This window comes from Sorex fumeus, unplaced genomic scaffold, assembly GCF_029834395.1.
Source record: "Sorex fumeus unplaced genomic scaffold, SorFum_2.1 ptg000033l, whole genome shotgun sequence".
Lineage (NCBI taxonomy): Eukaryota > Metazoa > Chordata > Mammalia > Eulipotyphla > Soricidae > Sorex > Sorex fumeus.
The window spans coordinates 33,416,930-33,440,516 of record NW_026606090.1 but is presented as its reverse complement, the minus strand read 5'-3'; the positions used below and the strand labels follow the sequence as shown (position 1 = coordinate 33,440,516).

The following is a 23,587-nucleotide window of genomic DNA, read 5'->3' as shown; positions in this document are numbered from 1 at the left end:
TTCTGTATAGAAGGCCTTGCTCATCAGTCACACCTCATATATCGGCGTTATTGGGAAATGAGATTTCCACATGATTGAATTTTCCAGATAATTCAGCCGAGTTTGGCATGCTGTGCTGGGCGCCTACCATGTGGCAGTTCGCAGGGAACTGAAGGCCCAGTAAATAAGACCTCAAAAGCTCAAAGGCTCAAAGCAGGCCTCACACAGACCGTAATAACTATAAAACAATGTGCTAAGCACCATGATGTAAGTATGCACTAAGCGTTGTGGAAATACGAATGAAGGGAAAATTAATTCTTCACGTAGGTGGTACTTTGGGGGATGCCACCGAGAGGAATTCTCCCTGGACACGAGCCTCTCCAGGGGAGAAGGAATTTCTAGAGTGAGGAAGAAGAAAGCAAGGAGAAAGAGAGAGGTGTGTACTCAAAAATATTCCTAAGCGTTAAAATGTTTAAATGTAGAAAGAACTAAATAAGGCCAATAAAAGTGATCACCGCCGATTCGACTACTAGGAAGGCAGTCAGCACACGGCTAGTTAAGGGCACTCACTTGGCGTCTGGCGCTGTGCTAAGTGCTTTACTTGAGTTAATTTTTTTCATAAATGCAAGTATTGATATATTCCCCCAAGAAAATGTGTTATGTATAATTCAACCTTTTCCTAACATTCTGCTATGAATATAAATTTTTGTACTCCATTGTACAAACATTTTAAGCTAGTCTGCTCGATGTCATTAACCACCTATACGACTTGGATCTATTTAGTTAAGCTGTCATCATTCCAGTTCACAGTCAGCTCTGTGTTTACATCATCTCCCGCCTCCCGCTTCTCTAAGATTTGTGATTTTTCGGTGCATATAATTCAGAACGCCCTGACAATTTCCACTTGGGAGGATTTCATGGTCTCTGGGGAGCCATGGAAGGAGCAGGCCCCTCAGCTGGCGGTTGCTGTTCGAAGGATACAGGGCAGGTCACAGCACAGCTGGCATTTCTTCTACATGCAGGCAATGGGCTTTACCTTGGTATTCTCAGCAATGACGATTTGTCCTCAAGAGACATTTAGGTAAAGCGTGGCTATTGTTTCCGTGTTCCATTTGGGGAGGCTGCAAGTAAGGGTACCAGCATGCTGTGGATAGAAATTTCCCTGAGGAATACGGTTAGATTTAATTTAAAACTGTCAGGGCAGGAGAGTGCCCGCCCCTGATGGTGAGTGCTCTGGCCCAAAAGGTCATCAGGTAAAGCTTGAGTTATCCTTCCTCAGTTGAAAATTACAAATCTAAAAGTGGGTATAATTTATGTCATAGAAGTAGTTTTTCTTTTGAGTTTTTCGTGTTTTGGATAGAAAATGTTGTAGTACAGAAGAACTTAAAAATGTCATGGATACCTTTGCACACTCTGGGGCCTTTGAAAGCGATGGGACGATGTTAATAATCTTACTTTCTGCTTTTGATTTGAAATAAGTGGTCCTCTAATGTATGTATCTACTCAACAGCATGTGGGTAGATTTCTCTGCAGGAGAAAAATAGTTAAAGGTACCTGCTAGACATTAATAATATCTTGAAATAAAACAAAAGTTCTGCAGGGAAAAAAAAGTGACTGAATTTTCAGAGTGGAAATTCAGTTTGTTTTTCCATGTTTATTATTGTTTACATTTAATTTTATTTAGTACTGCTGTTCTGCTAGTTTGCATTTGTAAAGGTAAAAGTCAAAATATAGTATTAAATCAGACATTCTAAAAATTGATGGTCTGTGAGGTTTGTAGAATTTTATTTTTTCTGTTTTTTGGCTTTTGGTTCCACCTGGCTTTGTTCAGGGGTTCCCTTGGCTCTACATTCAGGAATTACCTCTGCCGGTGCTTGGGAGACCATATCGGATGCCAGGGATCGAAACTGGGTAGGCCGCATGCAAGGCAAACTCCCTCCCGGCTGTACTATGGCTCCATCTATTATTTCGTATTTGCTTTAGTAAAAATAATTAGCAATTGGAAATTAGGACTATTTAATTCTAGTATGTTAAACTAAGAGCTGGAGTGATAGCACAGCTGTAGGGCTTGTGCACAACCGGCCTGGCCGAACCAGGTTCGAATCTTCTGCCCCTCTTGGAGAGCCTGGCAAGCTACTAAGAGTATCTCGCCCGCATGGCAGGGCCTGGCAAGCTACCCATGACGTACTCGATATGCCAAACACAGTAACAACAAGTCTCAAAATGGAGACATTACTGGGCCCGCATGAGCTAATCAATGAACAACGGGAGAACAGTGACAGTGCTATGTTAAACTAAAAGTTTTGATGAAATTTTTAGATTATAAACCACATAGAAAATGATTTGTTGTCTGTATTTCATCTTAGAGCTTCACGTAAGTGTTCTTAAATGCTATGGTGTATTCCTGTCAAATACCCAGAGAAAGATATTTTCTTCTGGGTAGCTATTAATTACTACATTTTACTGGATTTGAGGTCCTATTCTAAGCCACAAGGAGATGAATGGTGATGGAAGAGGTTCAACAGTGATAGTAAAATTAGGATTATAAGGCTTATGTATTATGATTATGGGGGAATATTGCAAGTTTTTGCCTGAAATTTATCTGCGTATTGCAAGCAATTTCCCATAGCTTTTCTTGGCAAGATTTTGTGTTTCTGATTAGATAACAGAGTTGTCATTTGGTTAGCTATTTATTTGTTTCTCCCACCCATATAAGTGTGTATATTGTTCATACACATACAATTGAAATAATAGTAACCTAAGATAAAATTCTTAGATTACCTGTTATTACTGGCTTTTAAAATGATTTTACTTATTCTTGTTAGGTTTTCAACTTAATTATTTTTAAGCGAATTTAGGGACAAAGATTATTAATGATTAGACATACAGTCAACACTACTAGGACTAAATAAAATTAAAGCATTTCTCTACCAGGATTATCAGTTTGTCGGTAAGCATTTATAAAAATTAAACACATTTTGTTTTAATTGTGCTTAATGTACTTGATATTCAAAATTACCTGCCATTAATGTATTTTGGTCAGAAAATACAAGTGTGGTAATTATATTTGTGTATCCTTTTATCCCTGTGATAAAGTAATGAAACATATTATATTATTATTATTAATTTATGTTGGCAGATATTATTTTAATGCTCATTTAAATAATAAACAGAATCTCGAAAGAGGGCAGAATTATTCTTTTCTAATACTAAGCATAGCCTACCTTTAACAAATTATGATTGAAATTAAAGTATATGTCAATTCCATTAATTCTAATCCTTAGGTTTGAGTGTAGATTGCAGTGATGCTTATCAGAGGATCCATGAGTTTTATATTTTCCGCTCAAGTAATATGATCCTAAAATTTGCTAATAGCAATAGGATCCTAAAAGTTGCTAATAATACTTAGAAGCAGGCAAGAGCATTTAGTTGCTACAGGATTTATCTAGTCAAATCAGGTTTGCCAAGTAAAGCCTGTGGCAAACTGGATTTATTTTTGCTGATTTTGACTAAATAAATCAAACTTGATCAAGCAAATTTCAGTAAGAGACAAATGGATGTCCCATATAAGAACGAATTCAGTGCACATTAATTTACCAAATTGCACTTCTAAATAAGTGATTTAATTTATAAAGAAGTCCTGCATATGAAACCCATGCATAGAGATGGCCAAGCATGAGTATATTTCAGAAGATCTGTGTCTATTATGTACATCATCATCATTATTATTATTGTTATTATTATTATTGCTTTTTGTGTCACACCCAGCAGGGGTTACTCCTGGCTCTGCACTCAGGAATTACTCCTGGCTGTATGTGGGGACCATATGGGATGCTGGGGATTGAACCCAGGTCGGCCACGTGCAAGGCAAATGCCCTACCTGCTGTGCTATCGCTTTGTTCTCTGTGTATTATTTCTTGTGTTGAAACTATAAGTTTTATTTTGTAAATATGCATTTACGTATGCCCAGTAAATAGCTTCTTTTTCCTTGCCTTAACTAAAACAAAAAACACTCCATTTGATTGTTTGTCTGACTGCCAAACTTATATTCTATTTCTCTTCTCTATCTTGTCTGAAACTGTTTACAAAACCTTCACTTTCTTGTATTTTTTTCATCCCTCAACTCTTGCAATCTGATTCTTCTATTTCACTTGACCTATCATCTACCAATAGATTCCTCACCCCAGCCCTTATGGATGAGATTTTATTCTTTTGATTTTTAATCAGTATTTTATGTAGCTGACAACCTCCTATTAAATATGTAAAATATCTAAAATTGAGGGCAGTATTAGTTTCATCAATCTTCTATATAACAAATGACCCAAATCTGTAAGGCTAAGGCAATATAGAAATTTATTATCTTGCAGTTTCAGAGACTAGAAGGTAAAAATAAATAAAAACAAACCCAGGAGCCCTCACTCCCACCCAAACAAAATTAAGGGCTTCTAGGATCATATTCCTTCCCAAACCCCTAGGCGGAGGATTCGTCTTCCTTATTTCCGTTTGAGTGTGGTATCCACTAGTATTCCTTGACGGGGAGCAACATAATTCCAGGGTCTGCATCTGACTTTACGGTGCATCTTCCCTGGGGTCTGTCTCAGTGTTTCTTAAAAGTCTGTTGGGTGGGAGTTTGCTCCAGTGACCTTATTTCACCACATAGCTTGCTAACTGCGAAGACCTCATTTCCAAATCAGACCACATGTCTGCGTAACTCTGTGAATCAGAACCATGGTGAGTCACAAAGGGATAAATAATATTTGACTTTTTCTAATTGTAGGACCTGCCTAAACTGGTGTGTAGTGCTCTGATGAGTCTAAGCTTTGCAGCATGGATGTCTAAGGAAGGAAGAATACACGTGGATTAGGGGAGAATGAGAAGTAGATAAGAAATTGTACTACAACTGCCAGACGAAATTGAACCCATGTCCTCCCTCAGAGCTTCTCCCTTCAATGGTGGTGATCTGCAGGGAAAGGAGTTGAGATCCTTGAGAGCTAAGGCCACACCCAGGGGTTCCCAGCAAGGAGAGCCGAATCAGCAACAATTAAGCGCCCACAGCCTGGAGCTTTCCAGCTTTCCAGGCATGAATAATTCCTGCCTCGCTTCTATTCCTGCAAAGGCTTCTTTTGTGGATAACACAGAACCCTACAAGGAAGAGAATTCTGGGATACTTAGTTCTAGTTTAGGTTGACAGAGCAAAAAGTTACAGTAGTCCAACATTTTCTGCTTGGCACCCTTCTTTTCCCCCAAAGTTGTTCACGATTGGGTTTCAGTCACACAATGTTCCAACACCCGTCCCTTCACCAGTGAACACTTCCCTGCACCAGTGTCCCCAAGTTCCTCTCTCTCTTACTCTGTCTCTATCTCTGTCTTTGTCTCTCCCTCTTCCTCTCTCTCCGTCTATCTGTCTGTCTGTCTCTCTCTCTGGCACTATTCCTTTTGTTTTGTCTTGGGGAGGGTCACACACTACTATATCCTGAGCTTACCCCTAGCTCTGCATTCAGAGCTTCTGGCAAGGCTTGGGAGACCATCTGATGTACTGAGAATCGAGTCTATGTCAACCACATGTAAGCAAGTGACCTATACCTTGAAACTATTCTTCCTTTCCAGTGTTATCTATTCTTGGATATTGTTCATTTCTTTTCTAGATGAATCATAGTTCCTAATTGCAATGCCGTAACTTTTATACTGAAATAAGTGACTGGGTACTTTCAGAGCTGCGTATACTGGAAAGTTGGCAGATGGGGAAAGGATAAAAAGGAATTGTTAAATATGTATATACATTAACATTAGTATAGAAACTTTAATATATTAGTATAGGAACACAGTATTCCTAAACATGGTATGAATTGTGGATTTCAAAAGCCTGAGCCTATTCTACACCAAATTTGTGATTAAATTAGTTGCTTGATCAAAAGCAATACTATATGGAATTCCATGACAATGAGGCATTCAGTTACATGATATGTAGTTATTTGGAAAAAAACCCTTATAGATAGAGAAAGAAAATTCATAATCTGAGTGCTTATTCCACAGAGTAAAAGGTATTTCCTCTCTCTGATATAAATGGTCTGATATAGTTGACCAAATATAAGATAACAATGTAATCTCTGTGATGAGTGATCCTGTATTTATTGCACGGAGTTGATCTGATGCAATTAGGGAATGTAAAAAAGTCTATGTAAGTCTGTTGCTCTGTATTTGATGCTGGAGTTAAGGCCTTCAGACCAGACAGGAAGGAAAGATGCATGTGAATTGGGTGAAACAAGGAAAGTGGAGAACCTACTCAAATGATCTTAGATCTTGGCGGACACTTGAAATCTATCCCCATGCTTCAATTACTGACACAGATGATTCCCGAACTACCTGATCCTTGCTCACCTATATGCCCTCATGCCTACCCCTCTGAGTGTGGAGAAACTCTTTTAAGAGATTAAGTAGACCCTAAAGAAGCTCTAGGGCTAGCTCCTTCCCTCACCAAAAGGTGTTCCATCTTGACAGGGCATCCAAGCGTAAGGTCTTCTTACAAATATAAATATGGCCATTGTCTCACTTCCACTTTTTAAATCTCACCCACATTTTTTTGTAGTCAGCTGTAATTTAGGGCACCATAGTTCTAGGTCACTTACACTAATACATAAAGCCATCACAATATGTCTACAAATGTTAAATTGAAAGAATAAATGAATGGATAGATTCACGGATGAATTAATAAAGGATGAAGTTCTGAAGTTCCATTTCCTTTCTATGCATTTTGTCTTAAGATGGTGGCTGTCATCAATATTTTAGTACTGCATGTAGCACGGTAGCACTGTCCTCCCGTTGTTCATAGATTTGCTCGAGCAGGCACCAGTAATGTCTTCACTGTGAGACTTGTTACTGTTTTTGGCATATTGAATACGCCATGGGGAGCTTGCCAGGCTCTGCTGGAGGGCAGGATACTCTCGGTAGCTTGCCCGGCTCTCTGAGAGGGATGCAGGAATGGAACCCGGGTCGGCTGCATGCAAGGCAAACGCCCTACCTGCTGTGCTATCGCTCCAACCCTTTCTCCCAGTATGTGGGATATATTTTTATTTTAGGACTCATTTATTTCATGATATAGAAACTTGGTAATTTGAGGTAGTACTTTTTTTCTTTTTCTACTTAAGCTTTCCTTGTTAGTAGTGTCAGATCATTCAAGACTCCTTGAAGGTTGAGCTTTTAGAAGTCCAGCCTATATTTTACTCGATATATTTTATAGGAACAGGTTAGCTATCAAGGCATTTAATCTATTTTGAATTCCCTGTTTGTGCATGTAAGGGTATAATTTTTTTTGTTTGTTTTGCATCACTCCAATTACTGGGCCTGCTCGAGCAAATCGATGAACAATGGGAAGACTGTGATACTGTGACTGTGATACTGTTTTGCATGTGACTGGACTATTCATTTACATTTCACTTCTAGTAATTCATGATTTAGTTTGATAGCGTTCAATAACAGGACCCTGACTTGGCTGAGATTTATAAGTGAAATCTTATATCATATTCTTTGTTATAGCATGCCTGTTTACACTGTAAATGCCTAATTATAAGGAGAGCACAATAATGATAGTATCACACAAGATGTGCAACTTTAACCAAGTCAAAAATCAAAACAAAGATCAGAGCAATAGTACGGGGGCTAAGGTGATAGCTTCCCATGTGTCATTCAGGATTTATCCCCAGCAACTCGATATGGTCTCCTGAGCATTGCTGGGAGTGACTCAGCTGCAGAGCTAGGATAAACACTGAGCACTTTCCATGTGGCCCAGTAAACAAACTAACAAAAAAAAATAAGGAGCAAATCAAATGTTTATACATATTAGTTTTTTTTGATATAGACCTGTAATCATTGCGATAAAATTGTCAGAAGTATGAGCTTATTGATGTTGTTAATTATCACTATCACTATCACTATCACCCTGTTGTTCATCTATTCGCTCGAGTGGGCCCAGTAATGTCTCCATTCATCCCTGTCATGTGCTAGTGTAGCCCGATGACATATTGGGGGCTCCTTCAGGATGAGGGGAATGAGGACCATTCATTGTTACTGTTTTTGACATGACGAGTATGACACAGTTAGCTTGTCAGGCTCTGCCATGTGAGTGGGATACTCTCGGTAGCTTGCTGGGCTCTCCGAGAGGGATGGAAGCTTTTGGGGCAGCCTCTAATCACCTTTACAGGTGTTCCTAGTCAGGCATATAGGCGGGTATGATACTCTCAGTAGCCTGTCGGGTTCTCTGAGAGTGAGAACTAGAGAATAAGAGGCTGTGCGGCCGCGAATGGGACCACGCGCTTCCAGGAGCTTGGTTTTAGAGTCTCTGGATCCTGGCCATTGATGGGGTTACATGGCAATTGGTGAGTGTAACTGTCTAGCTACTGGATGGTGGGGGAGCTGGGTGGAGGAGGTCCAGTCCTGAACAGACCAGGCTTGGAGATCTCAGCCCCGGGTCCCGCACACTTGGGTTCCTCTGCCGGTTCCTCCTCCAAGCATGTAGAGAGTGGTCTCAGCATGGTTTTGCCTGGGTCCCAGAGGTCTTCAGCTGTTGGGGCTCTGCTCAGGGCGGAGAGGGAAACTCAATCTGCCCTCCTCCAAGGGGCCCCGGTGAGGACAGCCAGACGCAATGGCAGGAGACTCTGCCTTGTTCTCTTCTTAATATATTCGCATATATTAATTTTTCATTTTCATTTCATCATCCTGTTATTCATCGATTGCCTCGAGCAGGCCCCAGTAACGTCCCTTTCATCCTAGCCCTGAGATTATATTCAAGACTCTTTAGGAGAATGAGACCCATCATTGTTACTGGTATTTGGCATATTTGGAACGCCACGGGGAGTTTGCCAGACTCTGCCCTGTGGGCAGGCTACATTTGATAGCCTGCAAGTTTGTTCAAAGTAGGAATGAGACAATAAGATGTCATTAAAAAAAAAAGTTCTGATAAGATGTCGCGCGGCCGCAAATGCGGCCGCGCGGTTCCAGAATCTGGATTTTATAGTCTCTGAGTCTTGGCCGCTGATGGGATTACACGGCGCCAGGGGGCCAGGTGGTGGGTGTGACCCCCGCCTACTGGAATTTGGAGGATCTGGGTGGAAGATGCTCGACTCCAATTCGAGTAGGCTTGGAGGTCTCGGCCCCGGAACCCGCGTGGCTTTGTCCCTCTGCCAGTACCTTCATGTGTGCGGAGAGTGGTCTCAGCATGGTGGCGGCTGGTCCTGGAGGTCTTCGGCTGCCGGAGCCCTGGTCGGGGCGGGGAGGAAAGCCCAACCCGCTCCCCTCCAAGGGGCCCCGGGAAGGAACACCCACGTGCGGGGGCAGAAGACTGCACTGTTCTATAATATATATAATATATTATATAATATATATTAATATATATTATATAATATATTATATATTAATAATATATAAAATACAGTCTTATTCCTTTTTTCAAGTATATGTGTGAAAGTTTTCCTTAGAGTCTTTAAAATCATAGTTGCTTACCTATGTTCAGTTTTTTCAGATGTACAATCATTACAAACACAATGAGACATCTGACTGCATTTGTATAGTCATTTCCAATGGGGCTGGGGCCTTATCAGACAGTGCTAAGAAGCATTTACTGGTTCTGTGCTCAGTAATAACTTCTGGAGGTGAGTGGGGGACCATATGGAGTAAAAAGGATTTGGATCAGGGTCAGCAGGATGCAAGGCAAGCTTCTCCTCCTGCACTATCCCTCCAGACATTGTTTATTATTTTTTTAGAGTCATATATAGAGACGTCAATAATTGAATCTTGAGACAATACTTCCAGAAATAAATACAGAATTTCTTTGCACTTAACTCCATTCCTCTTCATTCTCCTTTCTATATTATATTCTTTTCTTTTCTTCACCTCTTCCTCTTTTTACCATTTATTGTAATCAGTTTTATTGGCCAACTTTCAGCATCAGACTGAGGTCAACTGAAGACAATACACACAACATAACAACTTTTCAAAGTTTCACAGATTGCAACACAGAGCCATCTGTACTCTCACAACAAGTAGAGATTCAACTGCAATTAGCCTCTCCTGTACACAGGCAATCAGATTGCATTATATTAGGTCTTTACACAGTTTTTGAAAGGCAGGAAACATCATACTATTATATAAATATATATAGCAAGAAGGATACAGAAACTTTATTATTATTCAACTCTGTCTGATCCCCAAACTCTGTTTTTTGTGATTTATTGATACTTAAGTAAAGGTAAAAATTCAATTTTTACAGCTACATCATTATAGTATTAAATGCATATAATCTCTTCTTTCAGATATACTGTATGAATAATTAACTTAAATTTTGACTTCTGTTGCTTAGTCCTTGGTAAAAGAATTACCATTCTTGCAGTTTGAGACTCCTTAGGCACATATGTAAAACTTCCCTTTCTCAGTTAAATAAAAAGCACCCTAGTAAATAAATTTTTTTTCAAGGCCACTAATTCCAATGAGTAATCTGATAATGAGTAAAGTAAGAGCTACTCAAATATATTTATATTTGATTATAAATGTATCTGCACAAAATGTTTTTTTTTACCTTCGGGTAGCTATACTTAATACATATATTTAATATCCAATGAGACTCTTTGCATGCGGAAAATTTTGTGTTTAATATTTAACAATTCATGATGGCTTTGTTTAGTTGTTTAAGATATTATTGTTTACAAAAAAGCACATGAGAAAATGCTCTACATCATTAATCATCAGAGAGATGCAGATCAAAACCACAATGAGATACCATCTCACACCTCAGAGACTGGCCCACATTCAAAAGAACAAAAGCAACCAATGCTGGCGTGGATGTGGCGAGAAAGGGACACTCCTTCACTGTTGGTGGGAATGTCCACTGGTTCAGCCCTTCTGGACAACAGTATGGACGATTCTCAAAAAATTAGAAATTGAGCTCCCATTTGACCAGGCAATACCACTCCTGGGAATATATCCCAGAGAGGCAAAAATGTATAGTCGAAGTGACATCTGCAATTGTTTGTTCATTGCAGCACTCTTTACAATAGCCAGAAACTGGAAGAAACCTGAATGCCCAAGAACAGATGACTGGTTAAAGAAACTTTGGTACATCTACACAATGGAGTACTATGTAGCTGTTAGAAAAGATGAAGTCATGAAATTTACATACAAGTGGTACAATATGGAAAGTATCATGCTAAGCGAAATGAGTCAGAAAGAGAGGGATAGACATAGAAAGATTGCATTCATCTGGGGGATATAAAGTAACAAAGTATGAGATTAATACCCAAGAATAGCTGAGATCAGCACCAGGAGGATTACCCCATAACTTAGAGGCCAGCCGGGTATCCTAGAGGAAAGGGCAGTTCAGATAGAGAAGGGAGCACCAAATAAAGGATGTTTGGAGGATCCTCCCAGGAGGGGAGATGCATGTCAAAAGTAGACTATGGACTGAACATGTTTGCCACTCAATGCCTCTTTTGCAGACCACAACACCCAAACGGAGAGAGAGAACACAGGGGATTGCCCTGCCACAGAGGCAGGGGGGGATGGGGGGATGGGGGTGGGAGGGATATTATCCATGGTGGTGGAAAATGGGCACTGGTGGAGGGATGGGTATCTGATCATTGTATAATTGAAACCCAAGCACAAAAAAATTGTAAATCTACAACTGTAAATAAATAAATAAATAAAAAAATGCATATAATAAAAAAGATATTATTGTTTAGATCTATAGCAGAGAGAAAATATTCAAATTCTGCATGAGAAAGGAAGTCAATCAATTAAATATAAATGCTTCCACAAATAATAAATTTACTTTCATTAGTTTTTGAAAATATTAAATGTTGACATTATGTTAATAAAACAGATTATTCACATTCAGCATTACTATTATTTTTAAAAAATATTCTAAGTTTTAGAGATTGAACTATGTTCCATCATCTCTCCTACAATTCATTATCTAATTTCCAGTGCTGCTTAATGTTTCTGAAATAAATGCTGGATCTTCAAAGAAGACAATAAATTAATATAAGATCATTGAATGATTCTTAATCCAGTGTGACAACAGTCCTTAAAAAGAAGGAGAATTTGGGCACATAAACACACACAGAGGAGAGTGATGTGAAGACACAGGGAGAAGTTGGGGATTGACTAAGAAAAGATCCTTTCCTCACAGCTGTTAAAAGAACCAACTGAGGGGACACCTTTGATTTTGGACTTGGCACCTTCCAAACTATGAAATAATAAATTTCTGTTTTTGTTTTTTTGCAGAAGCGATAGCACAGCGGTAGGGCGTTCGCCTTACAAGCGGCCAACATGGCCGACCCGAGTTCGATTCCTCCGCCCCTCTCGGAGAGCCCGGCAAGCTACCGAGAGTATTCGATATGCCAGACACAGTAACAACAAAGTCTCCAATGGAGACGTTACTGGGCCTGCTCGAGCAAATCGACGATCAACGGGAGGGCCTTTATCTTTATCTTTTATCTTTTTTGTTTTTTTGCATTTTGGGTCACACCCAGCGATGCACAGAGGTTACTTCTGACTCTGCACTCAGAAATCACCCCTGGCAGTGCTCAGGGGACCATATGGGATGCTGGGAATTGAACCCGGGTTGGCTGCGTCCAAGGCTAACGCCCTACCCGCTGTACTATTGCTCCAGCCCCAAATTTCTGTTTTTAAGTGATTCAGTGTCACTTTATTACAAATGCCAAAGAGTATTAATAGAATACCTTGCTGAACTATTCGCCTTTATATTCCATGTATGTAAACTTGATTTCCTTTCTAACAATGCATATGTGTGTGTGTGTGTGTGTGTGTGTGTGTGTGTGTGTGTATGTAGCACTGTCCTCCCATTGTTCATTGATTTGCTCGAGTGGGCACCAGTAACGTCTCCATTGTGAGACTTGCGTTTACCTTGCATGCGACTGACCGGGGTTCAATTCCTCCGTCCCTCTTAGAAAGCACAGTAAGCTACCAAGAGTATCTTGCCTGCACAGCAGAGCCTGGCAAGCTACCCGTGGCGTATTCGATATGCCAAAAACAGTAACAACAAGCCTCATAGATGTTAATTGAATCACCATGAGCTACAAGTACAAAACTTTCATGTTGAATTTCAGTCATACAAGGATCGAACACCCATGTCTCCACCAGTGCAAATTTTCCGCCATCAATGTCCCCAGTATCCCCCCCTCCCATCCCAGCCCTGCCCCTGCCTCTATTGCCGACAATTTCTCCCATGCTCTCTACTTTTGGGCATCATGGTTTGCAATACAGATACTGGGAGACCATCATGTTTGGTCCTTTGTCTACTTTCGGCACACATCTCCCATCCCAAACGATCCCTCCAACCATCACTGACTCAGTGATTTCTTCTCCATCCCAGTTGCCTTCTTCCCCAAGCTCATGAGGCAGGCTTTCAACTATGGAGCAATCTTCCTGGTCCTTGCGTCTACTGTCCTTGGGTGTCAGTATCATATTTTGTTATTATGTTATTTCACAAATGAGTGCAGAGTGCAGACTTTCATTTTAATGATTTTATAGAAACATATCTGTTTGGAGCCACAACCTTTGGTGCTCAGGGCTTTCTCCCGCCATTGTGCTCAAGGGCCACTCCTGGTCGACCTGGTGGAGACATGGGGCTCAGGGGACCACTCCCAGGTGGACTGTCTGCGAGACAAGCACCCTGCCTGCTGTTCTCTCTCTGGCCCTTATGGTTATATTTGTGCATGAAATGGAAAATAATTATATTAAGGATTAACTTGTGGTACATATAAGTATATTTCTATATACTTTTCTACTGCATTGTTTTTGAATATTAATGTTTATAGGGAATTTTAATTAATTTCTCTTTGTTAGTACGAGAATATCTCAATTCTGTAACAATTAAAAACAAGTAAAATGCTAAAACAATAAAATAAGCCAATTTTAACTGTTCATAAGAAATACTTGGTATGTTAAACTATTTCCAATGAGCCAAATTTAAAGGAAGTTCAAAGAAATCACACCAAACTTTCTGAAAAATGTTGGGGAATTTATTGGTAAAATCCTATTCTGGAAGACTTTTACTTGAGTAAAATTACAGAATTTTTACCATTGTGTTTGTTAATAAATTTGATTCTTCCAAAGAATATTCTGGTGTCTGTAGCTAAAAAGAAAAGTTTGCTATATAAAAGAAGACAGCATAAATTTAAGGATAGACATTATCAGTAAAAAATAAAAATAACTTTTTCTCAGGACTAGGAAATCATGGAGCATATAAAGACAAGTGAGCCTTAACTTTTCAGACATGAACAATAAATTTATGGCTGTTTCATTCTTTGCCTCTGATTACCTCCCAGTCAGGTCAGATTTGCATTATTGAAATGTAGGTATTTAGGGATTTCTTGAATGCTTTGGCTGTGCTTTTCCTAACTGTATTCATTAAAACTGGAACTGTTTCCTTCATAGAAATGATATAAAAAAATGGAGATTGAATATGGACATTTTAGGGTTTTTTTTTAGAAAAACATTTAAAATAATAGATTTCCTCTATAGAACTGCTTAAATCTATTAAAAGTAGATAATGGACCAAACATGATAACCTCTCAGTATCTGTATTTCAAATTATAATGCCCAAAACTAGAGAGGGAGTACGGGGAATATTGTCTGCCATGGAGGCAGAGGAAGGGTGGGAAAGGGGGGGGGGGTGTACCGGGGATATTGGTGGTGGGGGATGTGCACTGGTTGGAGGAATAGGTCTTTGATCATTGTGTGATTGTAACCCAAACATGAAAGCTTGTAACTATCTCATGGTGATTCAATAAAATTAAAAAATATCTATTAAATGGTTGAAACAACTTTTATAATTTACCTCTTTTACTTTTTATTTTTTCAATGCTTTAATATATGTCAAAATATGGCTCCTTTGACTTGCAGAGTTCATTACAAACTTTTTTCCTTAATTCAAATGAAAACAAACTCTAAAAGTTTAAGTACTTAAGTTATATATAAGATTGCAGTCTCAAGGATGTTTACTAGAGTTCTAAAACTTATAATAATGATCTGTATTTTCTTGGATTCTATTTGGTGACTTTCCCAAGTGAGGCGGAAGAGATATAATTTGATGTTTCATTATACTGAATATAATAGGTCTTTAAAATTTAAGTTGTAACTAATAAAATATTTTTATTAGAGCATGCTTGTTAGATATCTTGAGGTACCTCACACAGAGTTGTCTATAACTGTCTATAATTGCCTATAACTCATCCTTTGGTAAGCAATTTAAAGTTCTGAAAGAGAATGAAGTTTCTTACATAGTTCAGAGGAGGGTAACTGGATGATTTCGTTCATCACAATACATTCGCTTTAACATCTCTAGGTTAATGGAAGAGTGCCGTAAATCAAGCTGGTAGAAATATGTAGCTTTTAAAATATTTACTCAGATAACTTTACTTCTGTTAAAAATCAGTCCAGTTTTCAAATGCAAAAGTATTCCATCGTTCTATAATTTTAATAGATGTACTTGCTTCGGTTTTATTTCATTCTTGCTTGTTGCGCAGTAGAAGTCACGGTGAAGTGAGTTCTCTAATTAAATAGATGGCAAATGCAGTAGAACACTATTCAATATAGATTATGATGACATAGTTTTGAGAGCCTCTATATGAATAATATGCTCTTAAGCATATTAGCCACATATGAAAGGTCATAAAATGCATCATGGTGTATTTCTGTTTCACTCTGAGGGAGGTGTGATGAGCCTCGATTTCATCAATATGGAAGAAATATGAAGATTGAATGTCAGGATATTTAGCCCAGTTGCCTACAGTCAGGAATTAAAAGTATAAATAATAAATAAATATCCATATACGTGTAAATTTAATGTTAACATTAAGATGGATGAATGTTTATAGCAACTCTGTAACGGTAATCCTAACGCATTCCTGTTCCTAGCCATTACTAGCCCTAGGGGACTAATGCATACAGATGTCAAAGCAAGTTTGGGTAGATGTGCTGCTTGTTTCATGGGATTTATCCTTAATCCACAGGCTCATTCTGTATGATTCTCCCTTGGCCTTGATATCATATATTATTTACATAATAAAATTGGAGAATTTACAATAAAGTGGGAAAAAATGGAAAACTATCTCTCACACGGATGTCTGCATCATGCATCCTGCCTGTGTCTATCCCCCAAGACTCCACATTCGTGCCAACTGCAGCAGGAGTCATTTTTAGTCCCACTCTATTCAGCTTAGTTGTTGCCATTTTTCTTGCTGTGAGGGCATTGTACAAAGTGCTTTCAGGAACACTGATCATTAGGAACTAAGTCAGACTTTTTGTGGGCCAGAGAGGCAGTACAGTGGGGAGGGTGCCTTCCTTGCATGTGGTCAACCTGAGTTCAATGCCTAGCATCCTGTATGGTCCCCGAGCCCTGCCAGGAGTAATTCCTGTGTGCACATCTGGAAGTAACCCTTGAGCATCACCCAGTGTGGCCCCAAGTCCAAAAATAAGTAAATGAATGGACAAATCAAGATCACTAAGTCAGTTTGCAAAGGCCAGTAAAGACCCCACAAAATGGAAATTACTTTCAAATATTACTAACTCCTGTTAGTTTTAAAAGATCTTTTGGAGAGTTTTCACTTAAACATAGGAAATAATGATCTATGTTCAGTCCGTCAGATTTTTGGTTTTTTTTGTATGTTTGTTTTTAATTGTTGTTTTTTTCTCCTCAGAGATGCAGATCTGTTCTTGTTAGACACAAGAAAGGCCCAAGCTTTAGATGTGGGTTGGCTTGTCTTTGATATCACTGTAACCAGCAATCATTGGGTGATTAATCCACAGAACAATTTGGGCTTACAGCTCTGTGCAGAAACAGGAGATGGTAAGTACTACCTTGTTACATACTTTTTCTGGCGTCTGTTTTGATGTGTGGAGAGTCATAGCACTTTGTGTGACACAGATGGCTTATATTTTGTATATGAAGTGTATGAGTAGCGCATTCCAGACAGAGTGCAATGTATCAACGAGACGATTGGGTTTCCCAACACTTTCACTCAATACACCTTTATTGTCATGAACAGCAGCAGGATTTGAGGGGTAAAGAAAATATACTTTTCTTTATCCTTAGGGAGTTTTAGGTCCAGTATTGAAGATAGGTATGCAAACAAATACACATAGCAGTATTGTAATATAAAATGCACAGTAAGTGATATTACAGAGTACTACGTATATGTCCTAATTGTGGTGTTGGCTATACAACTACATCATTTGTAAAAGCTAATAGAACTGGACATTAAAGAATTAATAGTGCATGTACAAGCTATCTTTCAAACCCTACTGAAATAGTAGCAAAGGATTACACACACACACACACACACACACACACACATACACACATGCACACTGTCCAAAATGTTTCTAGGGAGATGGACATTTGTACGCTACTAACAATAGGATTAGGTGGGAAAAAATATGGGAATGGAATAAATAAATCACAAAACACAAAATAATACCGACTTGGTTCTTAACATATTTGTCTTATTTGGTCAAAGACTGTGGCTACAGAACAACTTGTAACAACATTCTGTAGGAAATCTTCATTTTCAAGAATTCCTACATGTTATTATTGTGCTCACGAGTATTCAGTGAGCGACTGCATGCTTGCGTTTAGGTAGAGACGCAGAGCAGGACCTTAGAACATTTGGTCAGGAGGCGTGGAAGCGAAGGAGAATTCAGTTAGAGTCCTACCGCCCTTTAACCATTTCGGACTTCATTTCTAAATTCAAATCTTAACTTTCAGGTGACTTACCATTATATTCCTCATGCCAGTCAGGTGGAATACAATGTAAGGATTTGCTAGGTTGATTTGTCATTTTTAATACGGAGAAGAATACCAAAGAGCTGCATTGCTGCCTTGACTCCCATGAAATCTTAGGGCCAGGCCAAAGCAGGAAAATGTACAGAGGAATGATTAATTAGCAAATGTGCCTTGTTCTTGTTGTATTGCTTCTAGCTGCTTGCAAGATCAGACAAGAGAAATATGAGTTTCACTCATGCCTCTTTGCTGTATTTCACGAAACTCTTGTCTAGTAGTTCCAGACTTAAGTTGGAGTGGGCTTATCTTGAGTGTGGCAGCGGCATTTCATTCCTGTACGCAGCAGGAGGTCACACGGGCATTGTCCTACTTGTAACCAGATTCACGGCCTGTGGTTGCACAGCAATCTGTGTTGCATCTCCAAGGCTTGTGTAGATGGGTTTATTCCAGAGTTAGCCTGCTGAGGGTTTTGAGTGCTCAGATATTAATTTGGAATACGAAAGTGCTTACTGAAAATGTGATGGAAGTTTAAGACAGCCCACCATATCCGGACATTCCCATATATTTTAATTGCAATGCTAAATTTTTTACTTTTCTTTAAATAAACGATTCAAAGATTTACAATTATAGGTTATTTTCCAATTACAGCTTTGAGAAATTTTCTTAAGGATTTTCAGAGTTCAAGCATTAAATATAGACTGACAAAAGCACATATTTAAATAATCTACCAAGAATTCTTACAATGCTAAACTACTGTACATTTATGGTCAGAAATGTGACTGCAAAATCAGCAGTGTGGAGGTGAGCCAGTTGTTTCTTCCCCTGGTATGTGGCCCAAACAAGAAAAATTAAATTAGTGGTATGTGCTTCTCCCAGTCTTCTCCTTAGGGATATGCTGGAAACGTCTAACTAAACAACTCAAGATCTGGGAAACATGACCCTCCTATTTGCTTTCAGAAACCCACCCTGCTCTCCCTCCACAGAAAAATTCTGAAACCTCTCTCTCTCTCTCTCTCTCTCAATACGGTTCTTGTATTGGTTCTATTTTCTTTATTACTATGTAATTTACCTTCTGTCTTGCTTTCAATTTATCTTTTTCTCTCTGAAGGATACTTAGTATTTTTTTCTCTCCATTCTAGATTTATTTATATTCTATTTTAAGGGTAATTTAACTTTAAATTACTGTTGTGTTATTTACGAGGGGGTGTGTTTGTACTTTTTGAGCCTAAATGAAACTGTTTTACTTCCCCCCACCAAGGTTTCCAAATTCTTTATTTAAGAGTAAGACTTGAGGTGTACAGACTTTTGTTGTTTCTCTTCATTTCTTTAATATTGTCTGGCAAGAAAAGAAATTAAAATATTAACTATGCCAGGAAAATTGACTTTTGCTTTTCGGCAACATTTAAAATAAATTTCAACCTGGTGCAGATAATATATTACCTTGGGGAAGTAATTAACCCTCTGGGTATTATAGTTCTCTTATAATATGCTTCATGCAACCTCATGAAGAATAAGCATGTTCTACTCCTCTATAAATCTGGATCAAAAGATGCTTCTCTTTCATACTGCTTCAGTCATAACGGCCACTGATGTTCTTACTATGATATTGTTCCAATCAGTGCAGGCCAGTCATTCTTTATTTTTATTAATTAATTAATTAATTTATTTTTTATTAGTGAAACACCATGAGGTACAGTTGTAGACTTACAAACGTTCGTGCTTGGGTTTCGTTATACAATGATCAAGTACCCATCCCTCCACCAGAGCCCATTCTCCACCACCAATGATCCCAGTAGCCCTCCACCCCCTTCCCATTCCCCCTGTCTTTATTTTTCATAGCAGACCTGAATGTGTTTGTTTCCTCCTCAGTCAAATTTATTGGAAACGAAGAAAGGGCAATATACAGGAAAACCAGTTTCAAATCCATTTGTTCATTGTTTGGAGGTTCTAGCAGGGGAGCGCAGCTACTCGTATACCCTCCACTGAAGACCGGTTTGTCTCTATTCGGGGAAGGCCGTTCTCTTTCAGCTTAGGGAGGGACGCACATGGAGCGGTGAGGGAGGAAGGGGACACCCGCCTAGCCAGCCAGATCAGCCGAATCAACCCTGGCGATCAATGGGGTGACAGATGCCGCAGCCAGATCGCCCTCACATCATTATGATTCAGTTATTCATTTGCACCGCATAGAACTACTCCATGTGCTGCTATGCATGCAAGAGTGCCTGTTAACAGAGAATATAGCCTGGGAGATGATGTATGTAGTTAATTAGAGGAAGAATGAATTGTTCCAAATGCTGAAAACAAGTGAGATAATTCAAATACTAGAGGAATATAGGAGAGGTGATTAAATTCAAATGGGATAGAAACAAAAGGAACATCTCATGGGTAGATTTTGTTTTCTCTTTCTCTTCTCTCTTTTTTCTTTATGAGAGACTTTTTTTTTGACTATTCCTCAAGATTTATTAAGCACCAAGAATCTTGGAAGTACAGGGAAATTAACATTTATTTATAAAGCAGTTACCATTTTTTAAAAAAGATATAAAATCAATTTTATTTTATTTATTTATCTTTCATTGTAGGTGATTTTATTTTATTTTATTTATTTTTTTATTAGTGAATCACCAAAAGGTACAGTTATAGACTTATAATTTTTTGTGCTTGGGTTTCAGTAATACAATGATCAAGTACCCATCCCTCCACCAGTGCCCATCCTCCACCACCAGGGGTCCCAGCATCCCTCCAACCCCTCATCCCCCCGTCCCACCCTGCCTCTGTGGCAGGGCATTCCCCCTTGTTCTCTCTCTCTTCTTTTGGGTACTGTGTTTTGCAAGAGAGGCTTTGAGTGGCAATCATGTTTGGTCTATAGACTACTTTTAGCATGCTTCTCCCACCCTGGGAGGGTCCTCACAACACCCTTTATTTGGTGCTCTGTGAGAGACTTTTAAGAGACAAGGACAGAGGGAATTTGTGGTAATGGAGTAGTGTTGAGAACATAGGGGAGTATTTTTTCTTGAGTGAGGAAACAAAGTGAGTAAATGCACAGAAAAATAAGATGGCATGATACATTCTTATAAAGATAAAAAATCGTCTAGCTGGCTTGAAAAACTTTGGCTGAATACATAAAAAATGACTACAGATAAAATTAGAAAAGTCATTTGAGGAAAATTATTTGAAGTTTTATCTGGAGATTTGGAATATAAAATCTATTGTACTCCTATAGATTGAGCATGCATTATTTTTAAAAAGTAGATACAGTACTTGATTACAGCAATGACTATTGTGATTCAAGGATGTGAAATCTTGTAGTTATCTATGGAACAAGTTGGATGGAGCTAGAGGGCATTCTGTAAAGCAAAATAATACAGAGAAGAACAAATATCAGATGAACTCACTTATCTGTGGTGAGTAGAGAAAGAAAACAATGGATTGCACGGTATCACAGAATTCACATTCTGTAATTCTTGGCCTTGGATTACACAACTGAGATTACCAAGCAGTGGAGGAGAGGAGGGGGTGGAGAGAAGAAAAAGATGGACTAGAAGTGATATGAAGACAGTGAGCGATGGAACGTTGTGGGTACTTTGGTGCTGGTGAAGGAGCAGTAACTTTGTACATCAAAACCATCAAGAACCACGAAAATCCGCTCTGCCGTAATCGTGTTACCTAGACTACAAAGGGAAAGAATGTCCGTTTTGTGCTTTTTGTGGCATGGGTTCTTTTCCTTCCCAGTTGTAACCTTGGTGCTTGATGCAATGCAAGTTGTAGTTCCTAAAAACCTATCTTGAAAGACCACTGAGTCCATGTGTAATTTTCGAGGCGATGGTTTTTATTTGTTTGTTTTTGGGACCCCAGCCTGAGATGCTCAGTGGCCACCCCTTGCTCTGCTCTGCAGCCATGAGGTGAAATCATGTTGTTTGCGGGAATATGGTTATGACTAGAAGGTATCATGTTAACTGAAATAAGTCGGAGGAGGGAGGAAAGATGCAGAATGATCTCACTTATCTGTGGAATATGGAAAGCCAGAAGAAGAGAACAGGCAGTGACCAGTACTAGACAAAAATAAGCCCTGGTAATTCTTTACAAAGGAATACAAAACCAAGAGGGACCAGAAGACTCTCCAGACAGAGGAAATCTGGGGACAGATGTGAAGGGCTGGGTGTAGCAACTTTGCATTTTGGTAGCTTAACTTCTGTCACTGTCCTCCTATTGTTCATCAATTTGCTCAAGCAGGCCCAGTAACGTCTCCATTGTGAGACGTGGAATCGAATCTGGGTCACCTGGGTCCGCTGTGTGCAAGGCAAACGCCCTACCCACTGTGCTATGGCTCCAGCCCAGCTTAAACTCTAAAACTATTATAATTATCTAAACTGCAATGAATAAAAATAGCGTAATTTTAAAAAGATGAAACTAAAAAATGTTTGTAATTTACTTTTGCCATGGAACAAAAGTCAATTTACTACATCTTAGTCATGACAGAACTGTTAAAATTGTTTGAATCAGGGACTAGAGTCATAGCAAAGCGGGTAGGGCGTTTGCCTTGCACACGACTGACCCAGGTTTGATTCCCAGCTTCCCAGATGGTCCCCCGAGCACCGCCAGGAGTAATTCCTGAGTGCAGAGCCAGGAGTAACTCCTGTGCTTCGCCAGGTATAACCCAAAAAGAAAAAAAAATTGTTTGAATCATAGGTGAAGAAAAAGTCACCTACAAAAACACTTATATTATTAAAAAGTGTCTTGCCCTTGCCAAGAAAGGAAAGGAGGACTAAATATATTTTGAAAATAAAAAGACTATTGAAATTAAAGGTAGCCTTAGTATCGTGAGAGAACCTGTGGAAATATGTCAGATTATGAAATATTCATTTTAGAAATTTGACAAATGAGCTGCCAAAAATTTGGAAGAATACTTTAATCTGTTGATTGTTTCCATGCAGAATAGGGAATTCTCTGAGCTCCATGTTCTGAGCTCCAGGATAAAAACCAGCAAACATACACACACACAAACAAACAAACAAACAAGCAAACAAACCAAAGAGCAACTGCTATTTGTTAATGGACAAATAAAGATTTCCATCCTTGGCTGTAATAAATTGTACAAAGTCTGTTTAAAAGTTGGACACACTTTCATAGTGGTTAATAAACCTCTGTGACAAAATAAGCACTTCAGAGTAGCCATAAGGTCTATCTCACAATTTATCGCAAGATTTTCAGATTCTTAAATTATAATGATACATTAGCTATTTTCCAGGTTCTGATTAAAATAGATAATAAATCAATAGCGTTATCTTTTACACGTATATTCAGTTTGTTATACAAAAAGCAATTTAAAGTATCTTTAGAACTTGAGGTTCCCTTCAACACTGTCATTTCCCCTCTTTTCTATATTTTATGTACTTTAAACCTTTCAAGTAAATTGATTCCTTTTTAAAAATTTGGGTTGATAGGATAATTAGAGATGCAAAATCAGAGATAGTATTTTGGGGTCTATTAAATTGTACTTTTTTAGAATAACTTGTATTTTAAGATATTTCAGACTTGGCAATGCATGGAAGGTATTTTGCCAATGACTTTTTCCTGTTCTATTCAAACCCACTTACACATCAAGGAAAATTCAATCCGTATGTTTTTGAATCATTTGCATTCAAGTAATCAAAATGCTAATTGTTCAGAATATTGTTTAGTGGTCAGGGAACATTAAAAGTTTATTTTTAAGAAGACTCTGAAATACACTTCTCCTCAAAGCTGTGGTATAATTTCCAAGCATATAAAAGTAAAAATTCAGATTTGAAGTCAGATATTGAAAAGTTCACTAAGTTGTAT

The 23,587-nt window shown here is 38.7% G+C and overlaps 1 protein-coding gene across 1 annotated transcript in view; it reads left to right on the top strand.

The window, feature by feature from the left end:
• Positions 1–23,587, top strand: part of BMP5 (bone morphogenetic protein 5) — a 134,994-nt gene that overhangs the window by 68,879 nt on the left and 42,528 nt on the right. The window contains exon 3 of the mRNA XM_056116892.1: positions 16,689–16,837. Within this exon, the coding sequence (XP_055972867.1) occupies positions 16,689–16,837 (149 nt within the window). The remainder of the gene's footprint in view (positions 1–16,688; positions 16,838–23,587) is intronic.